The sequence below is a fragment of the Dinoponera quadriceps genome, unplaced genomic scaffold (genome assembly GCF_001313825.1).
Source record: "Dinoponera quadriceps isolate SergipeBrazil2010 unplaced genomic scaffold, ASM131382v1 scaffold2414, whole genome shotgun sequence".
NCBI classification, from domain to species: Eukaryota; Metazoa; Arthropoda; class Insecta; order Hymenoptera; family Formicidae; genus Dinoponera; species Dinoponera quadriceps.
The window spans coordinates 547,902-559,840 of record NW_014556444.1 but is presented as its reverse complement, the minus strand read 5'-3'; the positions used below and the strand labels follow the sequence as shown (position 1 = coordinate 559,840).

The following is an 11,939-nucleotide window of genomic DNA, read 5'->3' as shown; positions in this document are numbered from 1 at the left end:
CCCCTCCCGGCGCGCAGTTACGCTCGGTGGGTCCTTTGACAAGCGAGTTTACGTTATCGCGCAAATCGCTGCGCTTGCATACATATGTAGACGCGTGTGTAGACGGCAGGACGTGTCAGGGCCGCCTCGTCGTCGTTCTCGCGACGAGATCTCGCGTCCCGCCGCGGGTTGACACCTGGCGTATGCAGGCTTACGGAATACACTGTCTTCCTATCCTCTCGGATAACCGGGAGAAAGATAGAGAAACAGATATGATGGGGTTAGGGGAAGAGGAAACGACGGCTGACCTTGCCGAATGGTTGAAATTTTCGATCAGAGTAATGTACGTCTAATGGAGATGTGATAATCGAGTTTGCCAGGTATTGTGGACACTAATGGTCATTGATGGCTGAGTTTGCTAGGTATTATGCACACCAATGGTCATTGATACCTGAGTTTGCTTGGTGTTATGGGCGTTAATGTTTATTGTATTAGTTTAAATGCGTCAGGTTGAACATGCAACTATCGCCGTAATCTCCGGTAATACATTTACCTTATCTTTTTATTTCTCTGGGCAATGACTTCACCGATCATTAAATGCCGGCCCTGCGACATTACCGAGGTTACGAGAATGTCGCAAAAATATAAGTGATCAAGCAGGCGTGAGTAATATTTGGATAACATTCGTTATCATTACGTAGGAATTTGCAGAGTCGCTCGGTCGCGCTGATTGGTCGAGGTGAAATTGTTGCTTTTGGTTTCCCTTTCCCACGCAAAACAGAGATCGCGAGCTTGCCGTCGAATTTCTTGGCCTCGTTTATCACGTGCTCGCATCGCAGTCTAGGAGAGTATACTGTAGTCTACCATTCTCGCCGTAGTCCACTCGACTCCGTCGTCGCTTCTATTTCCGACGATCCGACTAACATTCGCCTCCTCTCTGTGTGTGTTGCAGGGATTACGTTCGACACGAATTGGATGCAGTGACGTCATCGGGAGTTAGCTCCACGGTGAGTAAAGTTATGCGCGATTCCGGTTTCAATTGGATTCAGGCCGTTCGCGGCGCAGTTGGGAACGCGGACAACGAGCTCGACTGACGCGACTTCCGCCTGCGAAAAACTTCGGACGCGTCTTGAATGCGCATACCGCAATCGTATTAAGAATATTATATGAGATTTCGCCTCACATATGGAATGCGCAGTGCGAGTCGATGTTTCCGATATTGATGGGCTTGGAAGGGTAGTCTAGAAGAGCAGAGGTCTTAACTCGCTTGTCAAGATCTGAGAGAATCATAGCGCTGCTATCCAGTTACTTAGGTTACCTTTTGTCATTTTTTCTTGAATGAAAAATTTACTATCATCCAAAATGGACTTCTTTTGTTACTTTTTTCTTGAGGTGTCATTAATTTTATAAAATATGGGCGTTCTATATATATATCTATTTCGTTTTGTTTTGTTTTAACGCGTCTGCCTTAATAAAACTGCTCCGAAAGCGTACATATTTTGTATAGTCCATGTTCTTGATCTTTCGTTGCTATGAATTTTCAAACCGTATTACGAAAAGAATTTGCTATATATTAAGTTATCCAAAGGTAAATCCGAGACCTTAAAGGTAAAAATAAATGTTAATTTTTTACCTACATTACTTTAGTTACTCTCAGAATTTGACAAAAAATGTCATTTTTGGTCGTTATTTTGATGTCTTGAGAGATCACTTTTTCTCATATTTCATGCCAAGAAGTAGTCACTATTTTTTTGTTCCGGTGACTGGTTGGCAGCGCTAGAATCAGTTTATATTTCATTTCTCAGCATCTGTGAGACACGAATCTCTGTGAATCCTTCAAATTCCGACTATGTTCAGATTTGCCGTGTCTTTTTAGCCGGAGGGATATTCTCAGGGTCATTTTCGCACAAGTTGATTCAAAAACTTAACATTGCGCGACACGTGTGACAGCTATAAAATTGGGGCAAAAGTCTGTATCATCATAGTCGAATCGGTTCCACCGATATACCGTGTGTTTAGAAAAGCGGCGAGGACGTTTGCTCGGCTGCCGCCCTCGCGGTAAGTAAAATACGCCGTAACGGGATTAGCCGGGCTATGAATAAATTTAGCACGGCGACCGAGATTACAGGGTGGAGAGTAAGAGAGAGAGAGAGAGTGAGAAAGTAGATATAGGAGGGTGGAGAGGAGAAGAGAGAGTAATAATATGTGAGTGAGACGTTTCCAACCTGCAAACTTATTCCTCCCCTCCGCTCACGATGACGTTATCGTGCAACCCTCTGCTACGTGGAGCTTCAAACCGCGCGCATACACGCCCGTAAATGTAAGCTCCGTGTGCGAGGCGTCTCAGCGAGCTCGCATCGAGAAAGCCTCTCGACAAAAAAGTCCGATGAGAGAAAGAGAGACGGCGAACGCGGTGGGAAAACGGGGAGAGGAGGCCGGGAGATGGTCGCGCTCGAAAACATTTACAGCGAATCGGATTAACGCGGGTATTTAATCCCGCTCGCGGCTTTCTCGTCGGCGAAATAAAAAGGAGACAGGTAAAAAGGGACGCGAAAAAGATTGCACGCGCGCGCGCGCGATGCACACAGAACGGAATCGTAGGCATAAAGGGTTTGCCCAGTGCGAGGCAAGAGAAAGAGAAGCTGGAGTAACGGGNGGGGGGGGGGGGGGGGGACTCAGTCTTCGGTGAAATCTCATCTCTTTAATGGGCGTAGCTTCCGCGACGAACGAAGAGTTGCCTCCCGCGAGAGCTTTCGCCGAATATCGGGATATCTGACTGATAATACGAAACGCGACCGCGCGCGAAACGGGGCCTGCGATTTGATTCGCGTGTCGAAGGAGCCTGGGGGGCGATTTTTAATCACGTTGAAAAAGCGCGATGGCGAGAACTTCTTACGCGCCGGGTCTTGACATTTATCGCGCGCGACTGTTAACACATTAAGGGCGGGAGTCGTAGTACTACGATTTAACTCGACTGCGGCTTAAAGGCGGGAGTCGTAGTAAAACAATTTAGCTCGACTGTACCTTAAAGTTTTTATGATCACACAAAATATCGCCCGCCGTTAATGTGTTAATCTCCTTTAAAAGCATCGGTAAATCTTCGAAATTTCACGCCTCGTCGCCTCTGTTCCCGACGTTCTGATAAAACGTTCCGTGCACGAGTGTCGCTACATGTTACATCCAATCATCAGGGGGTTATGAATTGTCGTGGAATTTTATAAACACGGTAACGCCACAGAAACATCACTTTTCTTTATTCGCCGTGAATGAAGTTTCAGAGGCGCGCGCTTATTTCTCGCATTTTTGTTCTTTACATCGCTTCAACTGGACTTCACTTTGACAGAATTTTAATTCGAAGCTTTAGTTACCAAGACATTTAATGTTGGAAATTAAAAAAAATAGAGAGACAAATGGAGAAACAGTGAAAAAGCGAAAAATGTATTTTAAATCCCATAGCTTTCTCTCTCTCTCTCTCTCTCTCTCTCTCTTTCTATTTCTCTCTTTTCCCCATACGCTATACGCGCATATATTTTCCGGCGCACTACCTCGCGATAGTGAATTATTCCTTCGTATTTTTACGTATTAACGCGGAAAATAATTAAAAGATGCACGTGGAAATCGGACACCGCGCGCTGCCGGATAACAATGTGGGGAGAGCGCTGAATTAAAATAACGCGCTCGGCGAACACGCGCGACTCAACGCTTGAGTGCGGCTTAAAAGCACCGGTTTTAGCGCGGCCCAGCGTGACGTGCCGCAAAATATGCGCGTTGGCATTTTCTGATCGATCATCTGTGCGCATTTACGAGAGCGGAAGAGACGCGCGTATCGAACGCGCATCGTTGCGATCGGCTTGCTACGCAGTAATTAGCAATTAGCGGCCGCGACGAAGTGCGCCGAGCAACTTTCTCGCGCGCGTTCGCGGCACGCGCTTTCCCGTATTTTCCCTCTTCTCTTCTTCTCCTACAAAGATACCAATACGACGGTACAATAACGCACCGCCACGGAAATTAACGACTCGGCGAGTGGTAATTAATACATAAATCGTGAAGCGTTATTCCCTCGCTTCTTTCTCGTCAAGTTTCAGGGTCCCACAAATCTGCTAGAAATTTTCTGCGCTCTCATTCGTCCATCGATATTGTTCTTCCTCATTGCGAGATCTTCGCTGATGAGCGTTTCCGCGATAACGACCTCGCAACAATACTACAACCTGCTCGTTTCGAGCGCGTTTTGCATCGCGACGACGACGGCGACAGGTACCACTCACCTGTACCGAATAACACGTACAGCAAATTCCGGGCGACAACGTCTCTCGGCCCGAGACCTCATTTAAGAAATCGCAATTTTCCTTACGTCCTCGGCACCGCTTCGCCGTGTTGCACAGACGCTGCCGTTCCGCGCGACGCCTGTCGATATATTCCTCGTACATTGTAACGACGTGCACCGCTTGCCACTCTCGCGCTTTCATTTTTACAGCCAGCCGACGCGGGACGGGCAGCGAGCGGCCGGGGCGCAGCATTTCCTTCAGTTTCCCTCAAATCTTCCAGCGAAGTCGAAATATCGGTGACGGAACGCGCGAGCACGTATCGCTCAGACATTCGCCCGCACTTGGGTAGCTGCTCCACGGCAGGCATTCGCAATTTCGCTTTCCTCTCTCTCTCACTTTCCACCTCGGCTTTTCCTGACGCCGTTTTCTCTTTCTCACCTTCTCCCCCTCCTCTCTCTCTCTCTTTCTATGTCTCTTGCCTCTCGTATTTCGCGCGGTACTGATGGAAAACGTAGCCTTTACGTCTTATCGAGAGCCGGGAGCGGTAATCGTGACGACCCGATTTCGTGCCGGGGACGATCTACTACTACCAACGCTATTACTACGATTACTACTACTACGGCCGAGGAACCCGGTGAAAAATGAACCGGGTCAGATCATATATGGGGCCGGCCTGCGGGCCCCCCTCCCCCCCCGCGTGAAAGGGCGCGCGCGAGATACGTGACCCTAGCGAGTCTTCATAAATCCGGCGTCAATATCGGCGGGAACGTGCGCGCACCTCCTCTTCTCCGTCTGCCACCTAGTGCGCCACCTCCTGGCGCGGTCCTCCTCTCCCGCCTGCGACTTTGATTATTCGCGATTATTTCACGACGTCGAAAGCAAGTGGCTTTTCCCGTCGAACTGCACCTCCGGAAATTCAATTAAGAGCTTGGGGTAAGTCTTGGAAAGGGATCGACGTACGGTTACGTCGGAGCGTTTGAATTCTGTCGCGACGTCCTTGACGTTAACGCGATTTTCAGCACGCGAGAGGAGAGGAAGTATGGCCAGCCAAGTATAACATAACTACTGGCGAGGTACTGGTTCAGTATTTTTAGTGAACAATATCAGATGCCAATATTGATTTGATACTGGTGGAATGCTGGTGGGAGATAATGCGGGACTAAAATTTCGGTTTTGGAGAACCAATTTCTTTTTGTAGCATTAAAGGGACTCTTATTGCACCACAAACGGGAACTTGTTTCGATTTTCTCCACTCGAAGATCCAATGTGGAATTAAAAATTTCAACTCGGCTGTGCATCCGTGTGATCGATGATATTAGATTCGGCGATTTAGTTTAACTTCAGCCACCAGTCAGCCCGCCAAACGCCTCCTGCGTTACATTCTTCCAATCTATTAAACCGGCGGTCGACCTTGATCAACGCGGCTCTTTTTACGGTGGTTTGCCTCTATCATTGACTTTCCGGGGAAGCGAAAGTAAAAGCTTCTCTCTCTCTCTCTTTCTCTTTCTCTCCGGAAACGTCCAAGCGTGATACCTACCTAATTACCGGAGCTTTTGTAAGCAGAACGAGCGCTCGAAAAGGAGGGTCGGCGAGAACAGGCGGAAAAGAGAGGCGAAACGATACGACGATACCGATGTCGAGAGGGGCTCGCGGGAATGTCCATTGCTAACGGGCATTTGTATGTAAATGGCCTCATAGTTGCGAAAGTCCCGTCGAGTACAGAACCGGCGGAGTGGAGCTAACGAGACCGATCGTCGGGCGGGAAAAAGAAGAGACACCGGCAAAAAGAGGAGGGAGGAGAAGGACGCAGGGAAATAAAACGATCGCGTTTGAGTTTGGACGCGCGTTTGTCGTTAATGTTCCTCCGTGCTGTTTCCCCTCGCGCTGCCTTTTCCTACTTCGCGCGAACCAACATCTATTTCCCGCGTTACCGCGCTCTCGCCTGTTCTCCTCGCGCTAAGCTCGAAACTTCGTTCGTCGATCGCCGCCTTCGAGATAGCCCCGTCGCAGTTTCTCCCGCTCGGACGGACAGTCGAGCACAGCGCGGGATAAATAAGGCACGTCGCGTTTTTACGAAAGACAAGCCGCGCGCATGCTCGTAAATAAGCTATTGTTTGCCGGTTGTGCACCTCTTGCCGCCTTTTGGAAAACGTTCAGCCGAACTGACGTGAGAATGGATCGCTCCCGCGTGTAATATTTAGATCGTACCGCCGTAAAATGCCGATACTTGTTAAGTTCCGCTCGCTGTTAATCGGCCCGCCGGTGCGCGCCCAGCACACAATGGGTACTTGTGTCTTTATTACACGTCGGACAATAATTCAAATACAGCGCGATAACGCGAGACACGGCTCTCGGAGACGCGCGATAAGATCCCGGAAAGCGGTACATTTGTCATCATTGCGCAATCCTTCCTTTACGACGCGCGACGCGCTGGGGAGAGAGTCCATTGTCATTGACTCTATATTTACGACGATACGCGGGGACTTTACATCCCCGATAAGGAATTTCTACCTTCGATTACGGCGAGAACGCGAGATATACGGGATCTGGACCGAATCCACGTGCCTGAATAAATCATTGGTACGGTCGAACACACTCAAAGACGCAGGCACGCGCGCGGGGATGCGCGCGCGAGGAAGGGACGCGCGGATGAGATACAGAATAACGCGAAGACTAAACAGGAATTTATATACGGCGCCGTATATTTATTTAGGATGGAATTTATATTTCTTTCCGGACAGGCGGTAAAACGAGATATATGAAGCTTCCCTAAAAGCTGGCATGCCAGTTTACAGTCTCTCGCTCACTCGTCCGTTCGCTCGCTCGCGTGGCCCGCGGAAGGAGTACGTGCACACGACGGACTTGTCCGGCAAATAGTTGGAAGCCCCCTCGGGGCCGTATATCATCCCGATGGATTTATGCAACTGGCACGCACACACGTGCGCGCCCGCGTCGGCTTAACTCAAGGTGGCACCGCGTACGCACCGATGACAGTGTCGCGCGGCGTAACATCCGCGACGTTGCATCGCCGACCGCGTCTTATTGTAGCGAACCGCAAAGATAACAGTTGCACAGCCGACGACGTCGACTTAAATTTTATCAATCAGCCGTGGATATGTGGGGGGGGGGGNGGGGGGGGGGGGGCTATGGACGTGACTCGCGCGCTAATATATCACGCGCGACGTTTCGCGAGCGAACGCATGCGAGGAACCACTCTCTCTCTCTTTCTCTCGGCACACGCTCTATTCTTAGCTCCGTTGGCACACTCGCGTCTCTCTTTTGTTCGGCGGCCCGAGGTCGGGCCGATGGATGGATCCTTGATTCCGACAGATCGGCAAATGCACCATAAGCCCGTAAGCCCCCTCCTGTGCGCTCATAAGCTCGCACAGTCGCACGATGAACACGCCTCGCGAATGGCTTGACTGACGTGAATCCGTAATTGCATTCCTCATGACGCGCGAATACATTTTAGCCGATTGCATTGGATTATCTATTCCCGATGCGCCTGTAGCCCTCTTGTAACGCGGGTACGTTAGGTTAAATGGAATAATAGCCCCGCGCTACGTTCAGCGCTACGACGCGGAGAGGTTTATCCGGCGCTGTCTTTTAATATCGACACACGCTCGAATGCGGATTCACGCCATTGAACGGGTAATGAGACGCTATTAATGCCGGCAACGGTGGGATCGGTCGGCTTGCGCGCCGACTGATTGCAACGTCGACGTTATAGGGTTCCGATAGGGTTTGCACGCGCAATCTCGATGTGTAGTATTAATGTCGCTTTTTTGCTGCGGCGATACCGCAAAGATTTCCGCCGCATTGGCGAGTCCGAGTGTAACGATCGGCTCGCGATCGGGGAACTTTCCATTCGGATGTTTACGTGAAAGTTACAATTAAGCCGTGATCGCGGTACGTTACGGGTCCCCGCGGGATGTTTTATTTCACCGTTGACGCGATTGAGCACACTCCGCCCTCAAGTACCTGTATCAGGTGCACATTGTAGCGGATATATCTCTCGAGTAATCAAAATATCGATTTCGTTCTTTTCCCGCGGTAATGTTACGGTTCTTTTTCCACGATAACGGCGAATTATATCGAGAGAAAGAGCTATACGGAATCTTATCGGGAAAGTAACGCGACGCATGTACGCGACGCGTTACATCTATGGGGGAAACTAATTTGCTGGCAAAAAATTATATACTTTCGCAACAAAATCTATCACATATAGATCTATCTATAATTACTACATGAACAGGAAAATGTTTTGTTAAAAGTACTAATTACCATTTGCTGAACATCTTGATTATTTCCTAAATGTTTGGTTGGAAGGAAAGTAATATTGTATTTTTAGTTCAAAATTGAAGGAAATTTATTTATATTTAACAACAACTTCAATCGGAGTAATGTAACAGCCGTTGTTTTCTATAATCTTTCGCCATCTTTCGGGTAGCTGCATAATTTTTCGCACGTAGAACTCGGGCGTTTTCTCAGCGAGGAACTGTTGAGGGTGGTTTTTGCAGTCCTCTAAAGAAGTGAACGTCTTATCATTAAAGAAATTCTGCAAGGATCGAAACAAGTAGTAATCTGAAAGAACAATGTCCGGTGAATATGTCGGATATGCTAAAACATCTCAGTCAAGTTGCAATATTTTCTCCCGTGTGATTAAAGAAACATGAGGCCTGGCGTTGTCCTAGATAGAATAAAATACCCTTTCTATTGACCACTTCTGGGCGTTTTTTTTTTTGTAATAGCTTCCTTCAGTTTGTTCAATCAGGCACTGTCCGAATTGAGCTGTACGTTCTTTGGAAGGAGCTCATAACACCACACCCTTCCAACGAAGAGAACCAAACTTTGGTTTTCACAATCAAAATATTTGTTTGTTCACATCCAAACGAGAATTTGAGTCAACTAAATGGGTTTCTCAGTGTACATGTCGCCGATCGTACATCGCGACTTTCCGCCGACACCGAATTCAAGCGAACGTTCCACCTGACCATTCGGTAGCGACTTGTCGGACGTGGTCCGACGGTTCTTTCGAGTTATTCGCTGCGAATCGGCCGGCGTGGTACGTAACACGAAGGAATAAAGTGGAGTACCGTAGATAAGGATACCGTGCGGAGGCGCTACAGCGAGCGAGGGAGAATGACAGTGCGATAAAGCCGTAGACAGCGAATCGGTCCCGTGTAGCCAATCATTGGGGGATCCTCCCATTCCCTGTTTAATCGTCTCAGCAACCTGGGTTCCGGCGGGCCGATAATGAATACGCCCCGTAGTGCAGTTAGGTACATCTGCAACCGACCATCGAGACATTCTCCGTGAGCGAGAGAAGGCCTCGGCGAACGTCCGCTTCGCCGTAGCGCCTGCGAGATGAGATAGTTGTCCTAAAACCCTATCGACGACGAGTATTACTACCGCCGGCGCGTTCTCTGTGGGAAATTATGAGGATTGCCGGCGAAGTTTCCGGCATCGTCCGTCGTCCTTGGAATATTTTTCCCGCCTCACGTTTGTCTTACGATCTTTCAGTGGCAAGATATTGTATTAGATTCTCACGATATACAATCAAATATTAGATGTTGGAATAGGCGAGTAAGAGCCAAATTGTTGTGTACGAATACAGATTTGTTTCAGGTAGATTTGCAACGTATTTAGGAAAGCGGGGCCGGACCCGACGTTATGCTTTGTTTTGTTCATTTTTCATAAAATCAATATACACAATAGACAAAAGAAATACGCTGTAAAATAAACGAAGCCGTGGGGTCAATCTGTCCTCACCTTACCGTCGATGATAGTTATTTAGGAGAATAATATGTTTAACAGTATTATGATTTGCTAGCAAAAAGTATTTCCAGCGCTACCAGACGTTGTAATTCCTCAGATTTAAGCGTTATTATGACTTTTGGCGGCGTGGGTAACGCTTTTTATTGAAAATTAGGTTACATTTTATTGCTTAGAAGAAAAGTTAAAAGCTTACCATACCTATTTTAGACCTGGATTTACGCCAGACTCTTGTACGTTTCAATGTATGTTATCATCATTATTTATCACATTAGAACAAGTAAAGAGGCATTGTATACATTTAATATGTTCCAAATATCCGCAGGGATTTTCCCTTCGAATTTGTTCCGCTGTCTAAAGCGATACTTCGATTCATCTCTCCACGAGCACTCGGTTTTGCCAGCCATTCAGCAGCTTTCGTCGCGCGTAATACAAGAATTATATCCGGACGTTCGGGTCGCATCAGTCCGGTATAGTTTTCCGATCAATCTCGTGAACGGACGCAATCCGCGCCACTACGCGAAAGTAACGTTATTTCGAGAAGCGACCCCGTTTATCAGCGAGAAATCGCGAACGCGCGCGCGAGTCCCGCGCTAATCGAGTCATACAGGTCGGCACGCCACTAAGTTCGCTCAAAAGCGAGCACGCGAATCAGTCCTTAACCCAAGTTCAAGTATCGGCGAATTCCGATCAGTCTATCTCGGTGTAGCGACTGATGGTAGGACGAGGGAACGGAGAGAGAGAGAGAGAGAAAGAGAGAGAGCTCGTTTGCGTCGGTGAGTGCGGCTCTATGTGCGTTTAATGTCCGTCGTGCATGCGCGTCGATTTCTTGCTCTATCTCAANCCCCCCGCTCCCCACCCGAGAACGCCGTGAACAGAGGTCGGTTTTACCAGGGCGTGCGGTGTGTGTGGGTGTTGGTGCAAGTCGCACCACATGCATCGCAGGATGCGGAGGATGCGACCGCCTCAGGCGGAATGCATCAAGATGAGTGGAGGGCGCGTCGTGTTTCTCGCTCGCATGAGATTGCCTCGGGCATGATTTACGCCGAAACAAAGTGACGATTTCGCAGGTGGTTCGACCGCGCGATCCCAGTCGCGCGTGTCTAATGGCGCCCGTACGTGCAATTACGCTAACGGCCGAGAGCTGCGGGGATGAATGCGTGTGTCACGCCGATCCGTGGAAGGGAAATGGTCTATTCGAACGGTCGCTCGTGAACCCGCGAGCGTATTCCCGCGCCCGCACTCGCCGTGCGTCGCCTGATGAGCGCGCGGAAGATTGCACGGGGATCTCTAATCGCATTTTAGGACGCGCGAGACGCCCCCGCGATTCTCCATCCGATACCGGGGCCCAGCGATATCTCACGTCGTGAGGTTTAATTGCACGCGGGCGCATCCCGCTTAACTCGTATAGATGAGCTCGGGCTTCATACTTCAACCCGCGTGGAAATTCTTCCAGATTTTCCCACTCGCGGCGCGGATTTTGATTAGAATACCCAGAGGTCCCTTTTATTTCACGTTGGAATGACGTATACTCTTCCTATCTCCAATTTCGGTCTCGAGTTTTTTGATACTCTGTTTCCCTAGCCTCCTTTGTTAATTTCCCTTAGTAAGCCTATATTCATTCTCCTCTACTTTCTCTAACTATTGTACAATTCTATTTTTTTCAAGAACCTACATATTAACTAGTGGAGAGAGAACAGCAAGTTGGCTACACCGTGTGTAGAAGTGGCTGAGAAAGGAATATTTTAAAATTGCAAAATATCTTTATTCTTTTGAAAAATGAATTTCGGACTGCATCCTAATTAGATCCTAAGAAATTTCCTACGCGGGAAGTTTCCAAAATCAGTACGTCGCTCGGGACTCTGTGCTTCCCGAGAATTTCATTACTGTACTAGTTAAGATAATCGCTTTTATATCAAG

The 11,939-nt window shown here is 48.5% G+C and overlaps 1 protein-coding gene across 1 annotated transcript in view; it reads left to right on the top strand.

Annotated features, from left to right (window-relative positions):
• Positions 1–11,939, top strand: part of LOC106747403 — a 95,191-nt gene that overhangs the window by 63,097 nt on the left and 20,155 nt on the right. Inside the window, exon 2 of the mRNA XM_014624892.1 lies at positions 932–986. Within this exon, the coding sequence (XP_014480378.1) occupies positions 932–986 (55 nt within the window). The remainder of the gene's footprint in view (positions 1–931; positions 987–11,939) is intronic.